Source organism: Juglans microcarpa x Juglans regia, chromosome 5D (assembly GCF_004785595.1).
Source record: "Juglans microcarpa x Juglans regia isolate MS1-56 chromosome 5D, Jm3101_v1.0, whole genome shotgun sequence".
Taxonomy (NCBI): domain Eukaryota; kingdom Viridiplantae; phylum Streptophyta; class Magnoliopsida; order Fagales; family Juglandaceae; genus Juglans; species Juglans microcarpa x Juglans regia.
The window spans coordinates 4,548,513-4,575,749 of NC_054602.1; the positions used below are offsets into that span (position 1 = coordinate 4,548,513).

General features: G+C 35.4%; 2 protein-coding genes across 2 annotated transcripts; both read right to left on the reverse strand.

Annotated features, from left to right (window-relative positions):
• Window positions 1–10,909: 10,909 nt before the first annotated feature.
• Window positions 10,910–12,791, reverse strand: LOC121265185 (transcription factor bHLH106). Its single transcript, XM_041168697.1, has 2 exons — window positions 12,326–12,791; window positions 10,910–11,504 (listed from the first exon to the last, which is right to left on the reverse strand). The coding sequence occupies exons 1-2, from the start codon at window positions 12,611–12,613 to the stop codon at window positions 11,082–11,084; spliced, it is 711 nt and encodes a 236-aa protein (XP_041024631.1). The 5' UTR covers window positions 12,614–12,791; the 3' UTR covers window positions 10,910–11,081.
• An 8,258-nt stretch (window positions 12,792–21,049) lies between these two features.
• On the reverse strand, window positions 21,050–24,956 carry LOC121265186 (probable auxin efflux carrier component 1b). Its single transcript, XM_041168698.1, has 6 exons — window positions 23,297–24,956; window positions 22,578–22,854; window positions 22,402–22,487; window positions 22,114–22,271; window positions 21,920–21,996; window positions 21,050–21,482 (listed from the first exon to the last, which is right to left on the reverse strand). Exons 1-6 carry the CDS (start codon window positions 24,408–24,410, stop codon window positions 21,416–21,418), a joined length of 1,779 nt encoding a protein of 592 aa, XP_041024632.1. The 5' UTR covers window positions 24,411–24,956; the 3' UTR covers window positions 21,050–21,415.
• Window positions 24,957–27,237: the final 2,281 nt, after the last annotated feature.

Below are 27,237 nucleotides of genomic sequence, written 5' to 3' on the forward strand. Positions count from 1 at the left end.
AATATAGCAATGGACCCTCCTCCAAAACCAACCATTAATTGAGAAGTTTTCAAAGTAGAGAAGCTTCTCTATAATTAAATTAAAACCACACGCATCGATAATCCATCTGGGTTACCACTCTTTCTTCTTTCATTTCTGCTTAAAATAATAAGAGGAATGATTGGATTCATTTTCCCACCTCCTGAACATTTCAGCACACTATCATGCCCTGAGAAAAGCAAAGAAAACATTATTAAATTATAACACGAACTATCATTTTTTCAGGCAAGTAATTTGTTTTTCAGAATAATGCATGAATAGTACGGGTGATCCGAAACAATCAACTCCTGCTTTCATATACCTCTTTGTTGTTCGGAATACATGATGCTAGCTAGCTGTTACCTTATTTTAAATCATAGAACTTTCTCTACCAATAAGAAAACAATAATACAAACATGTGTTTATCGATGTTTTATATAATTAAGCATCCAGATGCATGGAAACGTGGATTTTTAAAAAAAAATAATAATAATGGAAAATTTTGCATAATCTGATCTAATCATGTTGAAATTCACCAACAACCTCTATAGCTGGGCTTTAGTCGCTGGTCTTGTACGTGTGTTCTTGAAAATTAAGGAGCATCAACTCACGTCACCATGGAGCTTGACAATTTTAGGTTGTAACTTTTGACAATTTTGAATCGTTTTGTCTTACATCCCTCCCTCGTGTTCAGTCTTACCCAATCTCCGATCCTCAGCCCCAACCGAGGGAAATTCCTCTTCTTTCTCATGCTTTTATTGCAATTTGCAAGCATGCAGCTGTAGTTTTTTTTTTATTGCTAAATCCTTAATATGATGCGACCACCTATCATTTTTATATTAATGCAGGCTGACTTTGAATGCTTCTTAGCCGAAAACCATGACTTAGAGACAAATGATGAAGTGATTGTAGTGTGGAATTTAAGCATCACAAATGCTTCCCATCTTTCAGTGCATTAATTGTTAAGTAATTAGCGAGGAAGCGGCCGGTAAAGCAAAGTACTTATAATGGTTCCAATCCTTGTTAAGAAACAAATTAAGCAAAAATATAAGGCTGTAACTTGGTGACAAATGATCAAAATGCGAACCTTTTTGTGACCCTCACTATTGCTGACAAAGTCCTTTAAAAGAAAAAGATCTCTGAACAAAAGAATATGAATTAGATTTGGTAAGCTCTTTTTCTGTCCACTATATGTAGATGATACCATAAATTTAGGGAAAGGTAAATGAGGACTACAATCATGCTACTTTATTGCATAGTGGAGCTTTGTGCAAATAGCAAAAAAGAGAATTCTGATTCCTTGATACCATCCTCTCCAACCCTTCTTTTTCTACAGAATAAAGCTGTTGCAGATGATAGAAAATCAAAGTTGTATAGATGTTCCTCCACCACACAGAGAGAGAGAGAGAGAGAGAGAGTTGGTACGTACGTGCGGATTAAAAATTGCCTATGAACATGGAAGAACATGGGGTACAGATGTTTCCAAGCCATGCAAGGAATTGCTTGACTGTATTAGCCATCTAGGTCAAATGTTTGTTAAAACCCAGTTGATAAGGAGAATCCAATGGTAATATTCAGGCGCTAATCACGAAAAGTAGCTTCTTTTAATCTCTTCCCAAATGGCTACCACAAAGTCTAAAGTTGGAGTTAATATTTTTTGTTTTAGAGGGAGGGAGGACTGTAATGCCTTGAGATATGTCGTTATTTAGAACCCAATTTTGTTTTGGGCATAGGAACGCCTTGAGAAATGTCATCATTATGCGCATAATCATCGTTTGGTAGCCCCCACTTTATCTTCAGTATGATTTTGTTAGGTGACCCAACAGTAACCCAGTTTCCATTTCGTTAAAATGCTCTGACCAGAGAGATCAAGGGATGGGGAAAATGACAGACAAGCCATTTGAGGTTCTTTGATCATTGAATTGGCCACAACATGGTCCCCTTGTACCACTTCGAGCAAACTACGGCAGTTTATGCTGTTCTGATCCGATGTTCTCTTTTCATTCTTTTATTTTTATAAGGTGGGAGCAATCAATCATCTAAGACACATGTCAAACATCGCGGTAAGGCACTTGTTTCTGTGATGGTTCCATGTTCAAACATAGGGCTTAGAGATATTATATTCTCCTCCCCCAAAATGCAACTTTCTTGCTCACTTGTTTAATTTTATTCTTCTGACACCTTTCCTTCTAAAATTGCAGACATTTTTGTAAAGATAGAAAAACTGTTATTTTATCTGCAGTAGTACTTCTGTTGGGGGCCCGGTTCTGAATTAGATTGCAACAATACAAAAGAAAACAAAGAGAACCACTAGAAACCAGCAAGAAACTCCAACACAAAATAAGACAAACTACACTATGTATTGAACCCATCCCAATGGATTCTAGAGCCATGAGGGTGGGGAAGAGAGTCGAGACCCAGGACAGTAATTAATCTGGCGGGAAAGAAGTACCTTTTCTAATTAATTTGTTTGCTGCCAAGGCAGCCGAGCGTTCTTTGTTGTCTAGTAGGGGTTCATCCAGTATTTTTTATTCTTTTTCAACTTGTGGAGAGGCATGAGGTTTTTCTTGGCTGCACTGTGATATCATCAGGACTCTGGACTACTGCATGCTTTGATCTTCGAAAAGGACAACAAGTAATAGACAAATAACTGGTTTAAAAAACTGTGCCTCGCAATTGAAAATGGCTGTACAAATTACAAAACTTTATTTTGCTTGGAACCATATTTTAGATATAGGTTTATCCGCATGTTGCCTGTTAGGGATAGAAATGTAAATACTACACGAATACGATACAAAATAAACGGATTGAATTTAATATAAATTAGTTTGGATCAAAACGGTTTAATTCGATATGGCATAATTAATAAATTGATCAATTGTAAATTAACTCATGAAACCCACAATCAACCAGTATAGCACAAATAAATTTCATTTTTAAATTTTATAAACATTTTGGTGATCTTATTTGTCTTTTTTTATTGTTGAGAATATGTGATATTAATATTAATATTTGTCTGCTTGACACAACACGACACGACACGACCCAACACGAATACTCTCACAAACACAAATTGCTACCCCTATAAAGAATATGAACATGTACATGATATTACTTGTGTGTGTATTATATTGCCTTGTTAATCGTTTTTTGGGAGTTTTTAAAAGCTGCTCTTTGCTAACCAACAACAGGGTGGTGGTTAAGAATTCCGAAAAAAAGGCTTTCACGCTCTACGCATGGTTATTATATATAAGTTGTCCGTCCATGAGTGGGTAAGACGTGAAGGCCGGAAGTGGTTTAAGTAATTGCAAAATTTTCAAGCCAATAAAGAACTAAATCAAATAACTTATGGTGCAAGCAAATGTTTCTTGCATATTGATCGAAATGACATATCACAATACAAGACAAAATTATTGCCTATTAATTTAACAGAAACAATCAAATTTCATGATAATGATATAATTACAATTCTTTTATAATTATTTTACAATTTATTTTAAATCAACTAATGTGATTGCACCACTTCATTAAAAATAGAGATTTACCATGAGTTACTATTCACTCGCACACTCCACATCTATCACCTTTTCACAAGGTGTCCCCGATATTTTTCATAGGAAGTATAAGATGTGGGGTGTGGGGTGGTAAATAGTGAAGTTGTAAAATAATTGTAGACTAATTATAAGTTTATCATTTTCCATTTTATATTAGCGGATGCTGATCATGAGCTTGGAAGGTTTAGATACAAGCAGTAAACTGGGCGATAACTGGCATAAATTAAACAACCTAAAGCACACAACCGGCCACTTACCTTAGTACTCCATTAGGATTTTTGTTTCGTTTTTTTGGTTATGAGCTTTGATGCCAAAACAAGTGGGAAGGATAAAGGATACCTGCTTGCTTAAGGCATCTCAATGCTTTAAAGTGGGGAAATGTCTGTTTTGAGCAACAATAATGAATGAGATTCTGTATTGTTATCGAATTTGAGATACAATAATGTCAAGTTATGTTTATTTCAACCCATTCACTGTATATGAGACTTGAAATAAATATTTCAAGTGTGAAAACGAATTTGATTTTACGTAACGCATAGGTAGGTAGCATATAATATCTTCGGTTTATAAGGTCGCCATAGGCAGCGTAGAGTCAAATATCTCCTCAAAATGAGAACATGAATAGAGAACATGAATATTCTGAGAACATGAATAGAGAAGGCGGAGCTTCCTGCTCATGCTAACTAGCCCAGTTACAAATTTGGGCCTCTGGATAACACCAGCATGGGCTGTTAATAACAAGCTCGACACCATCAGGACCCATGCATATGTTGGGCTCAATCGTGTCAAAGGAATGTCTTTTACCAATTGCTCGTGTTAGCAGTTGCCATGGGCCCATGAGAGAGACTATTTTGCAAACTTGTCTAGATCCGAACACTTTCTACACTGTCTTCAGATTAAGAAATTATTTTTAGAAAACTATTTTATGCTATGTCAATAATACAGAGAACAAATCATTTGCACCAACTTACAAGTCCGAAGGACTTTTTCTATCAATTATTCGACTCTTGCACCAATTATTGACAGCTCACTTACCACAAATAAGCAAAGATCTCCTTCAAATTAGCAACACCGTTATTTTAGAAAATTAGACATTAATTTTGTAATTGTAAATTCTTACCATACGTTACCATAGATAACTTAATTCCTTGTATCTATTTATTTGACTATTCCCTCAATGTAAAATTCAAGTTTCAGAAATACAAGTTTATAATTTTGACATGGTATCAGCCTAACTGATTCTCTTTCTCACGTCCAAATGGCCTCTTCCTCAAAAGTCAAACCCTCCTGCCTCCCCATATTCTTGTGATGTAACCTTTCACGAACAACAATTTACTTTCCAAGACATTCCTGATCTTTCACCTACATCTCTCCCTATTATTTCTCTTCCTGTTCCTGAACCTATTTTTTCACCTCCCACTTCCTCTACTAATATTCCCGACCCTTCTGCTCCTCCTCCTCCTCCTCGTCCTATTCGTCCTTGTCGAACCACTACTCGACCCGCATATTTTCAAGACTATGTATGCTCGGCTAGGGCTATACAAGAACCAGCCGGACCAACTGTCTCCAACGCGGACCGGATGTCGGATTTAGGAACCGACCAAAACCGATGAAGAATCGGTCGGCGGGTGAAAGGATTTGAGGGAAAACCAACGTCGGTGGTTTGGCGTAGGTTTGAACCCCTGGGAAACTGCTGAGCCGACCGATCATTTTCTTTCTTTTTTTTGAATATATGTATATAAAACGGCACCGTTTCACTTAAATGAGTGAAACGACATCGTTTTTCCAAGTGGAAGTTTAATATATATATATATAGAACGGCGCCATTTGTCTTTAAACCAAACGGCGCTATTTTGAATTAGGTTTCATTAACCCTCCCTTCTTCTTCTTCCTCGCATCTTCTTCTTCCTCCCGAGTCTTCTTCTTCCTCTACAACCCTAAACCCTAAACCCTAAGCTTCTACTCTCACTCGACAATGGATGTGGCATCCCTCTTTCGTCACAGAGATGCTGACAACAAACTGAAGAACTGAACCGCACTGCGTTGAGATCAATAATCTCGATTTTCTCTCCCCAATCGAGCTGTTTCGGTCGATACTGAGCTCTCATGGTAGACGTCGGTGGGGTCTCGATTTGGCGCTAAAGCCGACACTGAAACCATCGATGTACACCCCTATGCCCTGCAATACACATGGAGCCCACTGCATCCTCACTTGTTGCATCGCCCTCAGGTACTTCTCACCCTTTATCTAATTTTCATTCTTATTCTCGCTTCTCATCTTCTCATTTTGCTTTTTTAACTGCTCTCACCCTTCCTATTATTCCACTGCTATTCGTCACACCCATTGGCGCGATGCCATGTCTTCTGAACTCCATACTATTGAAGAAAATTCCACTTAGACGCTTGAGTCACTTTCTCCTGGAAAGAAACTCATTGGCTACAAATGGATGTTCAAAACTAAGCTCAAAGCGGATGGCGCCGTCGAAAGATACAAAACTCGATTAGTCACCAAAGGCTATACTCAAGTTGAAGGCCTCGACTACCATGAGACTTTTGCTCACGTTGCCAAGATGACTATTGTTCGGTGTTTATTGATTTTCGCTGCTTCTCGACGATGGATTATTAACCAACTTGATGTCAATAATACCTTATTACATGACGGCCTGGATGAGGAAGTCTACATGACTTCTCCTTCTAGTTACTGTCCCAAAAGGGAGACTCGTGTCTGTCACCTTCGCAAATCCTTCTATGGGCTCAAACAAGCTTCCTGCAACTGGTTTTTTAAACTAACTATTATGCTTCTTGATGTAAATTGTTTTCAATCTCAGACAGATCATTCTTTATTCACTTTGGTCACTTCTACTAGTATCACAATTATTCTTGTCTATGTTGACAATATTCTGGTTGCCGAAAATGATCGCTCACAAATTGAGGTCTTTAAAAGTTTTCTCTCCACACACTTCAAGACCAAAGATCTTGGTCATTTCAAATATTTTCTTGGTCATGAAGTTGCTGGCTCACCTGACGGCATCTTCCTCAATCAAAGCAAATAGCTTTTGACATCTTATCTGATAGTGGCCAACTCGGTGCTCGGATTGGCCCCTTTCCCATGGAACAAAACTTGAAGCTTACCAATCACGATGCCACTCTTCTTCCAGATCCTTGTACTTATTGACAACTTGTTGGTCGTTTCATATACCTGACTATCACACGTCCTAATATTAAATTTGCAGTGATTATTCTTAGTCAGCTCATGCACGCTCCTCGTGCTCCTCACATGGAGGTTGTCGCTCGAGTTCTTTGTTACGTCAAAGGCAATTCAAGGTAAGGCATTTTCCCCCCTTCCTCCAACATTCTCTATGTTACTACCTATACTAATTCAGATTGAGCTAGTTGCCCCACTACTCGTCGCTCCATCACAGGCTATTTCATTCAACTCAGCACCAGTCATATTTCCTGGCGTACAAAAAAAAAGGCGACAGTGGCCCGTTCCTTTGTTGAAGCTGAATACTGCATCATGCTCGTCACCACCTGCGAACTCACTTGGTTGAAACAGCTCCTTAATGGTCTTAGTGTATCTCACACCGAGCCTATCAGCCTATACTGTGACAATCAATCTACTCTTCATATCGCTCACAATCATATGTTTCATGAGCGAACTAAACAAATTGAGATTGACTGCCACGTTATTCGTGTTAAAATTCAGCCCGGACTCCTTACAATTATTCACACCTCCTCCCATGAGCAAGTTGCCAACATCTTCACCAAAGCATTAAGACGAAAACTTTTTCACCATTTTTCATACAAGTTGGGCATTACGAATCTTCATGCACCAACTTGAGGGGGAGTATTGACAGCTCACTTACCACAAATCAGCAAAGATCTCCTTCAAATTAGCAACACCATGATTTTAGGAAATTAGACATTAATTTTGTAATTGTAAATTCATACCATACTTAATTAGTTACCATAGATAGCTTAATTCCTTGTATCTATTTATATGACCATTCCCTCAATGTAAAATTAAATTCAAGTTTCAGAAATACAACTTTATAATTTTGACAACAATTGCTCCTAACCCTTTGGAAGTTGGTTGGACAATGATCTCTACAATTGCACCCAAGTTAGCAATGGACGATCCTTAGGCTACATTTAGATACTGAGGTGATCTGATATGATCTCAGATGACCTGTGTTGATATGTGAATGGTAGTATTTTGTGAATTCTATCGAGATGTGTTTGAATGTAACTAAGTTGAAATATGCATTTAAATATATGAAATAAGTTGAGATATGTTGAGATATGTTGAAAAAGTAGTAGATCTCATCAATGATTGATTTGAGATGAGTTGAGATAATCTTGATATCCAAACGTCATAATCTAGTGATTTCGAAAAATTCAATCGAATAATAATAAATATTATAGGACCTACTTCATGTGTAATAATTTTACATCCTTTCATTTAAGGTCCTAAATTTTATACAATAACTCGAGACCATTTTTTTCAATTTTTATTTTTTTAATTCAACTTCTTAATACTTACACGGAATATAGTTTGTAGATAATTTCATCAAATTCTTTCATTTTCAAACAACAGTTTTTCTCAAGTTCATGAAAAAGGAGGGGGCTGAAGTGGAAGATGTATAGTACATGGATTGATCATCACGTCCTCAGAATTTGAACTGATCATCATCCGACGAGGGAAATGGATCCGTTGGCGTTTCCAAATTTGGAGTCCTCGATCGATCGACAGTACATGACTTCTTGCATCTATTTATGTCTCTTCCAATAATTGTGTAGGGACTGTTTCTTTCTTACTGTCCTCTTTTTTTCCCATTATTATTTTGGAACGGATCATGACTACTGTAATGACTTCTCTAAGCACTGTATAGCATCTTTTACTCACCAACTCCAAGATCATGACAAAACATTAGAACCCATCACGTGTTTGAGGTAAAAAAATCTCAGATTAGAAACTCATTCCAATTCCAAGTGCCTAATGCAAAATCCGTGCGAGATGACTTCTGAAAGCCCTTAAGAATATGGATCCATGTAAAAACTTCCAGAATTCGAACTGCCAGGGCCAAATGTCCAGAGCTCTCATAGATATTCAAATTTGCTCCAAAGCGTTGAAACAACAGGTATCACCATCTTCCAAAGGAAGATGATTGAAAAACGCAGGAAGGAACAGTGGTTGTAGCTGTAAAGTGATTTCATGGGAAAGTGCTCGATCGATCTCCTAGCTAGATACGTACGTACCGTCCTAAGTTTATATATATCCAGATTATAAAGCAAGCGAGCAGTAGTTTTGTAGATTTTAGGATGCAGAAGATGATGATGCAGATCATGCTGCGTCTGCAAACAGTGGAGAAAGCTGATTGAATCTAGTGGGAGTTATGATTGGTCAAAGAGAGGCAGACAGAGATGATAGCTAGGTTAGCACAGAGGACCAATTCTATCGTATAAGAAAAGGATGTACGCCAGGGCCACACACAGAGGTTTGCAGAGATTGAGAGCACGTCCCCGACAGGGCTTTCCGATCCGCATTGCACTTTGTCTCCACTCATGAAATGAAATGAAAAGAAAAAGAGCACTCCCCACATAACACCACACTTCCTCTGGGTCTCTCTTGTCTTCTTGTCACTGCCGGCCCATGATTGCTGCTTTTTGTCAGCTCCCTTTACGCACGCCTTCCCCCCCCCCCCCCCCCCCCCCCCCCCCCCCCCCCCCCCCCCCGCCCCCCCCTCTCTCTCTCTCTCTCTCTCGCTTATTTGGCCATTATGTATAACACTGCATGCTTTCGATCATGATCAGTTCACTTGGTCAATCTCTCGTTATTGATCAAAGATCCTCAAAACTTGGACCAGACAACGAAAACTTCTATTATTTTCAGAACTTAGTTTCATAACCCCGAATTAAATAACCTTTTGTGATAACCTAAACATTTCAAACGGACGTTCCTCCAAACCTAAATTCAGAAGCTGCAAAATTTGGTACCTCGATCGAAAAGGTTGCAGATAGTCCCTGAATAAACTGTCCACGCAGTACATCTGAATGGAGATTATCTGATGGACGCTGCTACGTCCACAGATGAAGGCCACCGAAGGTGGACACCGAACAAAGTAAATGTGTTTTTTTTTTTTTTTTTTTTCATACATTTTGTTATATCTTTAAATATTTTTTTAAAAAAAAATCACAACATCATTTAAAAACACTTCCTTAATTAATCACTAAGTAAAAAAGAAATTAAAAAAGGGAATCGGTGGCTGCTTTCGGTGGGCTTCATCTGTGGAGCAAGCATTTTACTTATCTGATTTTATTCTTTCTTGCAAATGGAAAGTGATTAGCAGTGATTATAAGATATATATATATATATATAATAGCAATCCAACTGTTGTTGCTACTACCTTTGACCCAAATGGCACCAATATATCCAGTGAGATCTTGAATGGAATCTTCCTATCCACAAAGGCAAAAAAAAAAAAAAAAAAAAAAAGAAGAAGAAGAAGAAGAAGAAGAAGAAGAAGAAGAAGAAGAAAATTGAATCCCACAATGCTGACTTCGCGAAGTAATGTTTTTTCGATCGAAAGAAAAACCCAAGTATATATCCAATTGGCAACGTTGAAAACTCGGTAATGTTGGAAAAAACCAAAGCTCTTTTCTTTAAAAAAACATTTTCTTGCAAAAATTAATTTAAAAGGTAATAATGAACTATATTATATAATCCAAAAAAAGCTAGTACGTAGTGCATGGTCCGAGACCAGAACGATGTGAAATATGGACGGAAGGACCAGTACACCTAGATCTAGGGAAGACACAATCGTATTTGGAGGGAACAATATCTCACATTCAAAATCCAAAGTGGTCCAGTACTGGAGATAATATCAAATGTAATTTTCTCATATAGCACTTAATTACTGAAAGAAGACTATTCCTTAAAACTTACATTGGTAGTTTCAATAAATCATGAGTCTTTACAAGCAGAAATACAAAGCATATATGCCGTTCGTTCGAAGACTACACGAATTAACCAGCAATTCATTCAAATTGTTATTGTCAGAAAAATCCATGCAACTACGTAGATCTAGTCCCATTGTTTTTAGAAAACGGCACGTTAAATGCATACATACTATCACGATCTAACCAGATGATCACCATGCAGCTCATGACTTAATAAACAAGATGATCTAACAAGTCCCATTGTTCCGAATTCCTTATGCGTACATATATATATATATATATATATAAACAAATCAGCTCATACTTAAATAGATTCTTCCACTTTTCTCGGAAAAACTATAAATGTCAAGTACTAATTAAACAAATTATCAACAAGCTCACACATAAATTGTTCTTCTTGTCATGTTATATGGGTTGAAACAAACAAACCCCCATATATATCACACATATTGTAAACTAGCTCTCGATGTTCGATCGGAAGATCATATGAAATGCAAAAGCTAACAATAATTTTGGAAATCGAAACGAGCAATCACGTACTACATACGGTTACATAATCATTTTTCGATCTAATATTATGCGTCGCCTTTTGGACCGATCACTAGAACTTGAACGTTCAAGTAAAGATTTCAAGGCATTTTGCAAGAAATGTACTGACTCAATGCTGTGATCTTTATCCGCAGCGACAATAAGAACATTGCGAATTCTTCCTCCGAGCGTGGCCATTTCTGCTCTTAGAGTTGTCAAATGGAGAGACTTTAGAATTTCGATTAGGTCTGGTATCAGATCGGTGCGATCCTCACAGCACAATGAGGCCTTGAATATTAATCTGCCATCACTGTGGTCGCCCGAGAGTACGGTGATTTCATCAGTTTCAGACGGGAAGGTTTCGAGTTCAGTGATTTCTGACGTTTGTTCCTTCAGCTCTTTAACACGTTGAACCACTTTTGCCAGTAGTGAAGCTTTGTCTGTCTGATAAGATACAGAAAAAGAAAAGATGATCAGAAGGGATGGAGTTGTGGGGGGGATCAGAAAACCCTATTTTGAAAAGCTGGGGCAACTTTCCCAATTAAAGTGATGAGTAGCCCTAGAAGCTAGAAAGGCCTTGACCCCTTTTCAGATTCTGTATATGCAGTTTGAACATTCTAAAGTTTCAAAAGAATTTGTGAACCCGAGATTTCAGATCATCTTAAATTCGTAAAGCTGGTTCTTAAGTACTCCCTTCTTCTTCTTCCTCTCTTGTAGCAGAACATCCTAATTAATTAATCTCCCTAGAAATAGAAATAACAAAAACTGAAACTCTGAGTTCTTTCTTTCAAAAAACGCTTCCGCCCGCCACACACACCGAAAAGAAAATAAAATCAAAGCATTAGTTGATGAAGAAAATTAAGTTTGTGCAAGTAAGCCATGAAAGTACTCTTACTCGGACATAAATAGTGGAAAGTCCAAGAATCAACGTCGCAATCTCTCTCTCATTTCTCTGTGTACTTTTCTTAGTAACCAAACAGTCAACATGAAAGCAAAAAACACAACGAACACGAGAATCTTATTTGGAGCAAGGCATATTTGTGACCCTTCAAGGATTTTACAAAAACCATCCAAAATAAAATCGAAAACACATGCTGAGTAAAAACAATTTATTTCTCGTTCGCAGACACTAACCCTTCACCTGGAAAAGAAAATCCTTCTCAAACATCAAAGCCAGTAAAGTACCTAACCCCCACATATATAGAAAGAATTTACACACATGCGCACCCGTGCACGTAAGTTAAGATAATATGCTAATTAATTACCTTAGAATTACAAGGAAGAAGACTCCTCAGTTTATCGAGATGGGAGTTGATTCTCTCTCTCCTCCTCTTCTCAGCCTCTTTATGATTCTTCAAAGCTGCAAGTGCTCTATCCTGCGGTGGCGTATCCGCTAAACCCGACACCCCCAAGGGATAGTATGAGGAACTACATGAGAAGCTTTGCATCCCCGGAAACTCACAGTTTGCCGGGAAACCATATGTTCCGACGTTGATAACGCCGTTGCCAGTGATGAAGCGGTAGAGGTCTTGGTTTTCGGCAGGCTGATGCATACTGGCCGCTACGCTTTGTGGTTATGATTTGGATCCTCGACTGATCCCTGTGTGAAATAAGAAAGTGCAGGAAGCTTTCGGTGGCGTTTTGTCTTTAGGGTTATATAATCTGAGAATTTTTGGGTCCTTGACTCCTTTGGGACCTTTTGTGCGTTGATTTAATAATGTTGTCGCGGAAAAAGTAGATAAATTTCTCGGACTCACGAATGTAGCTGTTATATATGCTCAGAGATCATTAAGGATGTAACTTATAAATTTTACACTACCGAATTTTGAACAGTGAATTGAGATGTGATAAAAATTAAAAGTTGAATAAAATATTATTAGAATAAAATATTTTTAATATTGTTATTATTTTGATATTAGAGAAAATTAAATTATTTATTATATTTTGTGTGAAAAATTAAAAAAATTATAATGATTAGATATAATGAATTGATATGAGTTAAATGACTTTTAGATCCAAACCGAGCCTAAATGGATTAACTAATATATAATATGATTAAAATCTCTTGAAATTATTATATTATAAAATCTAGTTTTCCAAAATTTAATTAGTGAGACATCATAATAATGTTTGTTATAAGAGAGGCATGCATACACAAAAATTAACCGGACCTTCAAGTACTTTTACCTACTATCGGCATCCTTATTCAAAATTCAGTAAAATATAATTTTGAAATTTAGTTTTATATCAAATTTAGAACGGCTATAAACTATAAATTAATTAAGAAATGCTTGGCTCACAAAGAAATCTCACAAAATAAAACTCACGAACCGATACATACAACTAGGCCTGTTCATAAAAGGCTTAAACCGATCTATCTGCAAGACCCGCTATTGGCCCACCCGACAAAATTTGGGTTCATCGGATCAAGGGGAACAACGAGTTGGCTATGTTTTATATCGGTCGAAACCAAAAAAACCGCAAGATTCGCTTTTTTTTTTCTCTCTCTCTCTCTCTTTTACAAAAACAACATAAATCCTCCATCTATCCATCACTTCCTTTGTTCCATACAAAGCAACCCCTCCCATAATTACTTTCTCTCCCTCATTCACAAGCTGTAAACAGAGACAGATACTGAAGGTTACGTAAGAAGAGAAAAGAAGAAGAAAATGGCGGTGGCTATGTCGATGAGTTTCAACCTGGCTGGGGCATTCAGAGGCCTCACTTTAGCTTCTCCGTGCTCTTCTTCTTCCTCTTCCTTCAGAGGCGATTTGGGGTCCATACGCTTGGTGGGTTCCAAGCCATCTTCCTTGAGATTGCCACTAACCATTCAAAATGCGCACAAGAAAGGAGTCGGGAGCACCAAGAATGGCCAACATTCCAATCAAGTAGTTCATATTTTTCCATATGAGGATTTACAGATCTATGGGGTTCTTAATTGATTGAAATTGCATATAACTGTACATGGCTACTAGGCTCTCTTGACACTCTTTTCTAGGAAATTACGGAGGCAACCGGTAATTTGATGATAAAGGGTGTTTCATGAACGACTATAGAAGTGCACCAATCGCAAAGGAGAATGCAGCCTCCCCTTGCTAAAATTCGTTCAATTCTAATTTTTTGTGGAGCGAGCTTTAGGATTTTTACAGTGAAGCAAAGAAAACCTAGTTTTTGATCTGATCTTAGTCATTAACCGATTGGGGATGGTGAGGCTTCAGTACTAGCCTCATAGAGGAGGAGGAGGAGGAGGAGGAGGAGCATTGACTAGGCTTTTAATGCTACTCTTTTCGGTGTTCTTGCCCAGTTTATTCAGCCCTTTAGGCCAAGCTTCGCCTTCAATGTTCTCGGTAATATTCGCATTATTTACTTGGAATCGTCTTTCTTCCTACTTCACTAAATGGGTCAATGGATGTTTCCCGGAAAGAAGGCTTTTTTTTTTTTTAAGATCGATCGGGTCATACGGGTTCGACCCAATTCTATTTTGAAGGACCAGTTTGGGTCGAGTTGGCGGCTTATAAAATACAACTCAATAATCCGGTCGGGTAAAGACCCAATGTCTTGAGCTTCAGTTGCACGCCTACATACAACTCAAATATTCTAGTGCATTAGATTGTAAAATTATTTTTATTATAAAATAGATCTAAAACATGATATTTAGTCATATCAGTTTGTGAATGATCTGGCCGGAGTACTTTGCTTTCTAGCTAGCTAGTATCTACAACATGACTGATATTTCATTTTCTTAATTGTTAGCACTCCTAAACCAGTTGATATTGGAAGGCCGGATGGATTATATAAAAAGCTAGAGCTCTCATATTCCAAGGATTTTTACGAATCAGTTAGCTCGAGGACATGACAAGGACCTCACCATCTATATTAAAATTTCAAACATAGTAGGTATAGATCTAAAGAAAAATTTGAGGGATCAAACTGCAGATATATAAGATGTTGATTGATAACTGATCACGTGACACGTGATCGATGCATTATTTTTAGGAACATTTCACTGATCATATATAATTAGCAATACTACCGTGTAACGTACATCAATGGGATTTTTGTTTCATAATATTCATCACAAAAGTTTTCTTTTTTTTCTTAATTTGTTCACGTGAGACTATAGTCCCAAATTAGAAAAGAGAGGATTACAGATCATCAGAGTCACGTGTTGTACCTTTAAGCATGCAGTGAGCTCTAGCTGTTTGCATCAAACATGATAATATTAATTGTTAGATCGATCCTTGTTCTATTCCCTAGCTAGCTAGCTAGCTTGAGATAAGTTATTTTAAAGAAACAAACCCCAGCTTTTCCCTAAGCAATTGATAATATTAGGTATATAGAGAGATTATATATAATTAATAGAGTACTGATCGAGGATCCCAACAAACATCACATTATAACTATTTGGGTCTTGACTCTAATAAAATATTCATACGTACTCATCCCCTTTGATCTTAACAAATCAAGAGCCACTTTGTTCGATAGTTTTAATATATACGTACAATGTAGCTGAGAGATTGTTTAATACTTGAAATGATAGTTGTAGTCGTGAGTGTGTAAGAGTCGTGTAATCACTTTAAAAAAAATGAATAAATATGAAACTCACATAAAAAAAATTTTTAATTTTTTAATAGTAGATCTCACTTTTTTTTAAAGCGACTGCACGGTACTTGCACACTTTACGACTGCATGTAATATTACTCGTTTAATATATATAAAAAAAGTATTTTGTTATATATATCAATCACTATTCACTCCATATCTAGATAATTTTTTTTTATTTTTTTTTTTTGTGTATAAATGTAAAGTGTGAGATAGTGGATAATAAATAATAAATAATAAGATATTCCCAATCCGGCCAAAAAGCTACTCATGGTATTGAGTCACGTCTTAATTAATTAAATTAGTGACTTACAGGCTGTCGCAAAATCGTTTAATTTCCTGTTTTAATCAATTAATTAAATGGGTCCACTGATCTACTCTTGTATATTTTCCTTAATGATATATATAATATATATATATATATAGCTGCTTTTACGTACAAATTAATCGTGATAAGTTGATTTGTATATATTTAATTCAAGTAGCTGCTAGTCAGGTCATGGGATCATCATGTGATAGCTTACTTAATTAGGCCAAGTAGTCTTGTCCTGCACGTGGTACAAAATCCACCACGTACGTACCTCTCGGTTAGGTTACAACTATTTTCCATTTTCTATCGGATATATTCCTTTCATTATAACGTTGTTCATTAAACGTCCGATCATTGACCAAATTATTCAATATTGCATGATACAATAATTTGGTAGGCCAGTTTATCTTGGAGGTCCGCGAATTTGATCGCTCGGCGACATATATATAATGTGGGTGAAAAATATAGGCCTCGTTTGTTTTCAGAAAACATCTCATCTCATCTCACCTAATCATTATAAATTTTTCAACTTCCAATACAAAATAAAATAAACAATTCAACTTTTTTAAATTTTAAAATAAAAATAATATTAAAATATATATTCTAATAATATTTTATTCAACTTTTTAACTTTAATCTCATCTCATCTCATCTCCGAAAACAAACGAATCCATAGTGTTATTGGACCAAAGTGTCGAAGACTTTAGACTCTTCAAATTAACAGTAGTTAGTTTTTGAATTATGCTACATACAGTTATTTTTATATATTTTTTATACATTTTATTGATGTGATTAATCAAAATAATTATTTTATATTAAAAAAAATGATGCAACCAATCACATTAATAAAGAATACGTAAAACTCACTACACATAAAATTTTTATTAATTTTTTCCATCATAAATTTAACATTTTATACAAGGTGTGGAATTATTGTACGTACATTTTCAATATATATATATATATATATACACTTGTCATCATGATTCTCAATGAAGTTCGTTCATAAATTAACCTACTGCATGCAATATATTATTATTTAGTTCGAATTTAAATTACTTTTGCCGTTATGACAGGTTAATGATCGAGTATGTTAGCCAATGCCAATGCCAATGTCAATGCCAGTACTTGAACTTAAACCTGTTTGTACAGGATGATGATATCGGCTGAACTGAAACATGTCATTGTGTTACCAAAATGTGTCGTAGTTCTTCAGCCCCAAATCTCAGTACTTTTTAATAACAAGTTGGTTTACAAAAATGTTTTATAAAAATAAATTCAAACATTAATATATCTCATTGTATGTTGCAGTATATCAAATTGTAAAATTATTTTGAAGTCTCGTTTGTATTCACAACCCATCTCAACTCATCTCAACTTATCTTATTATTATTCAACAATTTTAACTAATAAATTTTATCACTATTTACAACTCATTTCATTACTATTCACAATTTATCTCAATTCATTTTTAAATTCAAACGACACATGTTAAGTAAATCAAACTAGTAATGTTAGGCATAAAACTTACGCAAGCTTTGTGTAAGAAAGGTGTTCTTCCTACTTTTTCACAATAAAGTTCAAATTTTTATAAAATACATGCTTGTAACTTATATTTAAAATTTGAATATATTATTTTTCTTTTAAAATTACACCAGATTTAGAGCGATTAATGAACATAAGAATATACTTCGGACACCGAAAGGTGGTCCCAATATATATATATATATTGAGTGATTAAGAATGTATTTTATTTATTGATATTATGAATTTTTTGAAGAAAAAGTGTTTAAGATTATAAAAAATATATAAAATTAAAAAAAATATCAAATGTACTAATCGAAAAAAATTCTTCAAAATTCTCGATAGTTGTAGCGCTACCATGAACATAATCAGTCCTACGTATCCTTAATTTTACGGGGAGGCTAACTAGGCCTGCTTAAAGCTCTTGTGACGGCCCAAAACTTGCGAACTTGAGCTGAAAAAAGGCCTCTGACATGCATAATAGCGCGTGCTATTTGATATATATATATATATATATATATATATGTATATATGTATATATGGTTCTGATTTTGAGAAGGCCAGGCCCAGGCCATGAGGTGATATCATTGAGATTCTAGTTAATAGTAATTAAATAATGTGTGTATCACTATCCCAGCCAAGACGGTCCAAAAATCTTTAAAGAAAATTAGTAAAGTTTACTTTTTTTGTTTTCCTAAAAAGTATTTAAAAAGAGGTTTGTATTCGCAATACATCTTAACTTATTTTATTACTATTCATTATTATTCATCAACTTTAACTCACAAATCTCACTACTATTAAAAACTCATCTCATTACTATTTATAATCCATCTCAATTCATTTTCGAATCCTAACAACATCTAAGTCATGTGTAAACTATTATCAAATTCTCGTAAAAAATGAATTATTTATTTAAAGTAATTGGGGTCATTAAAGCTTGCTTAATTTTAAATTTTCAAGGCAATGTTCACATATATACGAAAAGGGTACATTCTTTTTTAGGGCTCTTATTAGTACATGCTAAAAAGATAAGCCTTTAAGGTTAAAGTATCTTATCTTATCTCATATAATAATTATAATTTTTTTAAAATTCTTATACAAAATATAATAAATAATTTTATTTTTTTAAATTTTAAAATAAAAATAATATTAAAAATTTATATTATAATAATATTTTATTCAACTTTCAATAAAACATCTCATCCACATCATCTGAACTATGTGCTACTTTAGCTGCTTTTGCGTTGGCCTAACAAAGTAGGGTTTACATTTTGATCTCATTCTTTGAGCGAAAACGTACACTTTTTGTTGCCACTGAAACCAGTCTTCCATGTTCAAACCACGAGAAACCAGCTTTCATGACTTTACGACTTCTAATATTATTCTTAAGGAACTAAACATGGGTGGGAACATGTGCATGTATGTTTATTCTGTATTTATTTAATTTTTTATAATTTTCAATCGTAATCTATATATTTAGATAACTTTATAACCGAATAATTGATAATAAGATAATAATAATAATAATTTAAAATATGTGAAAATGATATAAAAAAGAAGAGCCCGTTTCATCATTTTGGTCACTAGGATAGTCTCAAGTTCTTCGCTTTCTGGCGGTTTAGAATTTTTTCTGTTTTTAAAATGATAACAACATGGGAAAAGAAGGAAATAGTACTGTAAATAAATAGACAGAACAGCAAGGGTTGTCTGCTTTGATTTAGATTCCTGTATTTTTTTACACTAAAAGAAAACCATTTTAGAAAAAAAACAGCGTGCAGGTCATGAGTGGAACCCCAGACGCAAATGTTTGCTGTCTCTCTCTCATTGCCTGTCTCTGCTACTATTTGATGATGACTGCCAATTTTTAAGTTCACTATGCTTCTTTTTTACTGAAAATACGGGTTTTTTTGATGGATTGAAATGATGGAACGTGGATCAGACTTTAGCTATGGGGTGTAATGAGAGAGGGTTTTGCTACGCGTCGCCTCATTCCACACATCATTTTTTATTTTTAATTTATTTTTTTTATATTTTTTTAGATTAATTGAATACTTTTATTCATTATCTTGCTCTATATATTTACTAAAGAAAAAAATAAAAAAATATATAATATATAATGTAATGATGATTAAATTCTAGTTTGATTGAGAAGTAATATCAATTTATTTTATTTTATTATTATATTTTTTAAAATTTTTATATAAAATATAATAAATAATTTAAATATTAAAAAATAATATTTTAATAATATTTTAATTAACTTTAAATTATCATCTCAATTTATCGTATCTTATTTATCTCAATCCAATCCAAACGACGCCTAATAGAATTATCGAACGAGATAATTTACGTCCTTCGAGATTTTTGCAGTGCTACTTGGAAAGTGTACTACAACTGCCTAGAAATTCCTGTTCTTTATCCGACGAATTTGGTATCATCATTATTTGTTTTTTTTTTTTTACGATTAGCACTTTAAGGCCAAGTTTATAAATTATTTAAAATAATAATAATATTAAAAAATAATATTTTATTTAATTTTTATTTAAAATCATTTCATTTCATTTTATCTTATTATTATAATTTTTTTAAATTTTTATATAAAATATAATAACAATTCAATTTTATTAAATATCAAAATAATAATATTATTAAAAAATAATATCTAAACAATATTTTATTTAACTATGATCTCAACTTACAATCCAAACAGTATATGTAAATTGAACACAATTTAGTTTCTAAACTAAAGTTATAAAATAAATTTATAAATTAATATGTTCTTACGATTACTTACCAATTTTATAAAAAGAAATTTATTATTTATTAATTATTATTCACTTTTACATTATAATTTTTTTATAGAATATAGAAGTATTTTTCATTAAAAATATTTTTCAGATAGGTAAATAGTGACATAAAAAAATTTTCTATCATGTTATATGAATTTGCAAGGGGGAAGCCTGGGGACCAAAGTTTTTTTGGGGGAGAAGGAACATATTTTCGATTATCATTTTAACAGGGTCATCTCTTGTTAAAAACATATAAAAAAACAATAATAATAATAAATAAATAAATAAAAAAGGGTCGTCTCCCTAGAGAAGCCGGGATTAAACGCTATGTCGTAATGATATTCTGAATAGAAAAAAGCTATTTTACCCACTAATTTTTTGACCGTTCGGAAAAATAAATAATTATCATTTTTTCATCACTCTAAAAACTAGGGCTTTTAGCCTTGCGGCTAAAGGGTTCCCCAGCAAGTTATTTATATGTGCATTGCAGGGAACAAAACCGACATGGCTACGCAGCTTTCCTCAGATTATCGTTATATGCTATGTGAATTAATGACGGCCTTTTCCTATTTGAACCTAATAAAGCTAAAGGATATAGCCCCGGCCATTTTTTCAATACCCAACCTAAATTTCTTTACACAATTAATCCAGATTACAGAACGATAAGGATGGCATGGACAGCTGGTTCCAGCTCCAGACAGTACTGTTTGGCTCGCCGCTTTTTTTCTCGAGGAAAGAAAAGAAAAGAAATTTCGAGGCAGAGATTCTAATCAAAATCTTTTTTTGACGGTAGTAGCAAAAAGTAGAAGTATCTCCACAAAAACAAGCTTCACTTTCTTCGTTAAAGGTACAGAAACTAGGAGCACAAGGTTAAGTTGACCAAACAACAAGAAAAGGGGGGAAAAATGACAACAAAAGTTAGAGCTCTCCCGATGGCTCAAAATATGATATGTGCTTCAATTTCTCGTTCTTCTATCCGTTTGCTGCTCCCTACTTTCTCCTTTCATTTCTGCAGAGATTCTATCTTGTTCAGTCTGTTAGAGAAAGCCCCCCCAAAAAAAAAAAAAATCAGAACAGTAAGCACTGCTATATAACTATTTCTCTAATGGCTTCAGTGTCTCTCAGAGGCTTCAAAGTCCCAGCAAGATGTAGTAAACTAGTGTAATAGGAAGAGCTATTAGCATCCCAAATATAACCCTGCAACAAAATCAACATCCACCAAACTCATATTAAAACCCAAAAAAAAAAAAAATACATGGAGGTGTAATGGATTGCAGAGTCGATGCTACTTTAGCATGTGTGTGTATGCAGAAAGAATGAACGAGATTTACTTTTAAGAAATCTAAAATACATAAAAAAAGACGGCTATATGCCAATAATTAAATGACATTTATCGTATATATCTACATATAGATACTGGACCACCAAGGTTAATAACATTAAAAACAGGAATATATATATATATATGTATATATCTGTACTGCACCACCAGGCACCAATGACCATTATAACATGTCTCCACGAACGAGACATGAACAGGAATATGTTCTTGATATGTTCATGTACACATTTGTAAAAGGTGTGATGTAGTTGATCAGAAATTAAATGAGAAATAAGAAGGTTAGCGTTCGAACCCAGTGCTCAGAATGTCAGGATGAACATTGTATTCCTTTGCAAAGACAAAGGGGACAATCCCCTGGGGAAGAGCTGCCTGAAAATTTAAGGAGAGATTTTTTTACATTATCCACAAAGAAAGAGCATGTTGTGTCCGGTAAAAAAAGGGTTGGATAACCAAAAATGACAGAAGGCTTGGGATCCACTTCTTCACCTGTACAATGGCAATGTGCAAAAGGACCCCTCGTAGTCCAACTGCAACTGAGGCAGCCGCCATGACCGCAGGGCCGGTGATGAATCGAACAGCCATGGCAAAGGAAGCGACAGAGTTTCCACATGCAATAATTTTCGGCTGCAATGCCATGAACAAGCCTGCAACACCATAAAGTACGAAATGATATGTAAAAATCTAGCAATAAAAAAACGATCCTGTCGCTTCTGATTCACCATCTAGCAGAAAAAAAAGCTAAGAAATACTAACAGGGTTTAAGAAGTAACGTACCAAGACTAAACATGGCCATTCCGAGACCAGCATCAGATAGAATGGATATGGAACGTGCTATTATAGCAGGCATAACGATATTCCACCTGTAAATTTGAAGGGACTGATTAAACGACAGCAATCAACAATTCCCAATTGCTTTTAAAACGAGAAATCATTTTTAACTTTTAACATACTTGAATGAGACTAAAGACCATGTGAGGCCAATCAGGCTGGAATAGGTATTGGGATTCCTAATGAGCTTTCGCCACACCATAATCAAGATGAGTCTGGTCATTACACTAGCTGGCGGCATAGACGCCGGTTTCGAATCACCGTGAGCACCGGCCTTGGGGTGGAGCTCAGTTGTGGAGCTCGAACCGAGCTTCGAAAGCACCGGGCCTTCCCGATCAACCCCATTCGGAAGTGTTCTGTTTCCAAAGCTAAACTCATCTCGACCAAACTCATCATAATCTAGATATCGAACACAAAAATGTGATATTAATATTTTTTTATAAGTAAAAATGTGATAATATAACCAAAAAGTAACAGAAAACGACAGAATAAAACCAAGCGTTCCAACTTCTCAGTAAGGACAAACTTGAGGCCAAGAAAAACAGGGGATTGTGTATCGAATCTGCTCTGAAAAGGAAGAACGAGAGATCGCATCCCATCCAAGGATGAAAGGGGAAACGAAAAGTCGTGGAGTAACAAACAAAATCCGACAAACCCCACCCCACGCCCGAGACATAAAGAACCCCAAATACCAATCCAATATTCACATTCAAGCAGACAAATACAGTAGTACGAAAACATCAACAACCAACAGAATCCAAGAGAGACTCAATCAATCGTGCCCAATAGTCCACAATGTCAGCACAACATGAAATAGACATTCAAAGATTAGAGTATAAACCTTTTAGGTGACCAACCCCACCAAGCTCATTCGCATAATCGCCCCCACCCCGGAAAACATGGATCCCACCCTCGGAAACCGGGGAAGCGCTTGAGCTCCAAACAAACATGTGAAGGTCCTTGCCTCCATCACCAGCACACCCATTAGCCTTCTTCTTTGCACCCGGCGAGAAAATTCCGGCACTCGGCGGAGCCGGATAAGCCCCATTCGATCTCGCTGGGTTCCCGAACACGCCGACCCCGCTCTCCTCGTCGAAACCCATGCTACCGAAATTGGATTGCCTCGGGCTCACATTGCTGGCGTTCTTACCATTCACCATGGAGTAGAAATCAGTGTGGTTGAAACTGGACCCTCTAGGAGTTGGATTTCTTGATGATTGAAGCGAGTAAATCTCTGCATTGGTTAAATTTGATGGGCGGGGAGTGAGTGAAAGACCGGAATTAGGCCCGTGTGAGCGTCGGGAGAATATTTCCGAGCGAGAAGAAGCTGACTTTCTCACAGTGACATGGAGTTTCCCATCTTCACCGACTTCAGCTTGGGTTTCAAGTGGTTCTTTCCCATCCAAGGAAAGGATATCAGAATCAACTCTGAAGGAAATGATGGACCCGGCAGTGTCTGGGAACTGCTCAACGATCAAGAGCCTGGCTCCCCGGTACTCAAACAAGAAGAGCATCAAAGTGTACCATATGATGCATTGGAGGACGACTATTTGGACCATGAGGGTCCCTGAAGAGTCTCCGTACATGCCCTTGAGCAAAGGGATGCCCATGACGAGTGTGTTAGGGAGAGAGGAGAGAGAGAAGAGTGTGATGGACCATTCGAGAGAGCCTCTTGAGTTGGTCCTGGACCAGATGGCTAGGACCACCAAGACAATGACCTTTTGGAGAGTGTCAGCGGCTATGAACCTGTAGTTCATCGCATAAGGGTTATTGGTGGAGATGAAGTGAAAGGAAAGGAGCGGGACTGCAAAAAGTGCCACAAAACGGTTGATGCCTGAGCATTGGTCGGGGCTAAAGATCTTCCACCATTTGACAGAGCCGTATGCTAAGATCATGGCCACATAGAGAGGCACAACAGCTGTGAGAACGTGGTAGAGGTCTGTGAGACTAATCATTTTTCGTGCTTTCTTCTCTTATATGATTTTGCTTGGTATTGAGGGATGCGAAGAAAGAATAGCAAATGAGGCGAGTCAGAACACTCAGATGGCGTTGTGCAAGAAGTGATAGAAAAATAGTGACCTTCCCGGAATTTCTTCGAGATTTTCCTGCCCGGAAATCGTCGGGAAAACCAAGTGAAGTGATGTCCCTTGCGAGTAACTATCGTTAGTACGGAAGGTAGGGGAAGATACCCGGGAAATATAAGCCCAGGAAGTTAACCCATTTTCTTAAAAACTCAAAGAAATAAAGCTATAAAGAACGGCAGAGAGAATTAGGCGAGAAGAGGGGAAGCGTTGACGTCGGAAATGATCAGACGGTGAATTTTCGGGGGAGTGAGTGATAAAGGCTAGCAAGTGGGGGGAAGGGATGGAAGTGAGGGTTATATTTATGGCATTTTAATGGCAGACAAAGAAATAAAAGCTAAGGGCTTTGGAGAAGTTTTTTATTGTTAGCCTTTTAGGATCCGGAAAGGAAAATGAGAGAGAGAGAGAGAGAAATGGGGTCTCTTCTTTTTTTAAAAGTAAAGAAAAAATAAAATTATGATCAGAGGAGGAATGAGTAACTCGGAGGAAGGGAAAAGTGATGCCTGCGAGTGAGAGGGAAAAGACCGAACGGCATCGGGATAGAGGTAGAAAACAAAGCCCATGGCCAGAGCCAGAGGAGAGCTTCCAAAGATTCTCATTCACTTTCTGCAATGGTTACAGGCCTCGTTCGTACGTATAACTTTTAGATAAATAATATTTACACTCTAAAGTAAGTGGAGTGTATTTCTTTTTTAAAAAATATTATTATATACAATCAATTTTATATATTTTTTATATATTTTATATTAGTTAAAATAAATATTTTTTAATAAAAAAATTAATACAACCAATCACATTAATTGAATACATAAAATGTAAACAAAAAGTGACTACAACTAAAATTTTTGTTAAAAAAAGGTGAATAATATGGGATTTTGACGAAAAATTTAAATTTTTAATATTTTTAAAAGTAGTGCACAGTATTTACACAACTCATAACCATATCTAATATTATTTTATCTTTATTACAAAACACAACTATCATTTTTACCTATATTAATATATCCAAAATTTATTTAATAAAACTTTAATAATATATTTAAAACTTGTTTATAACTTTTCTATCCCTTATGGCTTATTTTACCTTAAACAATATAAAACACTTTAGTTAAAAACAAATTTTAATTTTACAAAACTAGATTTCATTCCATATTAAATTATAACAGAACCATAGGTTAATTTTTTAAAAAAAAAATTATCATAGATGTGACACTAATCATTCTCTTCTAACAGGCAATGTACAATACAGAAATTGTACAAATATATATTGTACTAATTTTTCTCCTTGAGTTTAAATTTAATTTCAGTTGAGACTACATGATATCTCTCACTTCTTCTATCCTTTATAGCATAAAATCAATTAAATTCCACAAAAAGGGATCTATACCCATGAATTGGAAATTAACTTTAGAAATGTGTTGCCTTCAATTAAGTTGAGTTAGACCTTTCATTTTGAAGCATGAAATAAATAGTAATGCGATATATTATAGTAAAACTAAGTGATTTATGGTACAACGGCTACTTTTTTTAACATGCCGACAGGCAAAACTTGAGATAAAAAATAAAAAATAAAAAAAAATCCTGCCATAATCATAAATTAAGTTATGCTGTATTTTACATCTTCATATCACTCCATTTCGTTATAGTAATTATATTATATACTACACCCTCTTGTTATTTGTATATTGTTCAATTGATACGTAGTGGCACCCATCAATTATTGAGTGAACTTAAATGTTTTGTTAAATATTTTTTAAAAAATATTTCAATACTGGTAATTAATATCGCATTCGTATAATATATGAACTGAGAGTTTATAATATGACATTTTCTTTATCTATAATACCACAAAAATGTCATTTTTCAAAATATTTGTGATCTAAGTATCCATATCCACATTTATTGTTTCGAGTATCGATCATTATCCATCAACTCTTGTTGTATATATGTATTTCTCGACTATCACAAGTCTACGACATCTTTTATATCATTAATTTTTAGTATTTTTTGTATGTTTAACTTGTCAAATAAGCTGAAAATATACTATTAAGGTGGTAGTCCAGTTGGTATAAGCTTGTATTTCATGATTTCAAAGTCATGAGTTAGTGTCAAGATATAAGTTAAAACTACTTGTAATAATAAAACCTGACATTTGGGTTATAGAATGAGCTTTGGACCGGTTGGATATTTTAGTGGTGTTGTGGTGACGGGCTCGTCGTTGGAGTAGTAGCTATGACTCAAATCGGATATTCTACAATGAGAATAGACTCCTATGGTCACATCCATTAAGAGTTGTTACGCTGATTGTTTCCACCTTCTTTTTTGTTTAGAAATAAAAAAAAAAAAAAACTAGTTTTTTCTTCGCATAGAATAGCATTATATACATGCCCAACAAATTATGCATAGGTAAATCAAGTTTTGTAAATAGTTTTCAATTGTGGTGGAGAATGATGTGGATCGACCATGCATGCATAGTGCAGAGCCACACGCAGAGAGGTTTCACGCAAGGGAATTAAAGAATGAGTCCAATTGCAAGGGACAATTCCCTCAGTAACTGTGTCATCACAGGAAGAGGAGCATGAAAAGAACAAATCATCATCGACAAAGCACGAAACAACAGCAACATAACAGATGAAAAGTAGAAGCATAAAGACCATCAAATGCTGGAATGATTGCGGCATCCCAAAGGGAATCTTATAAA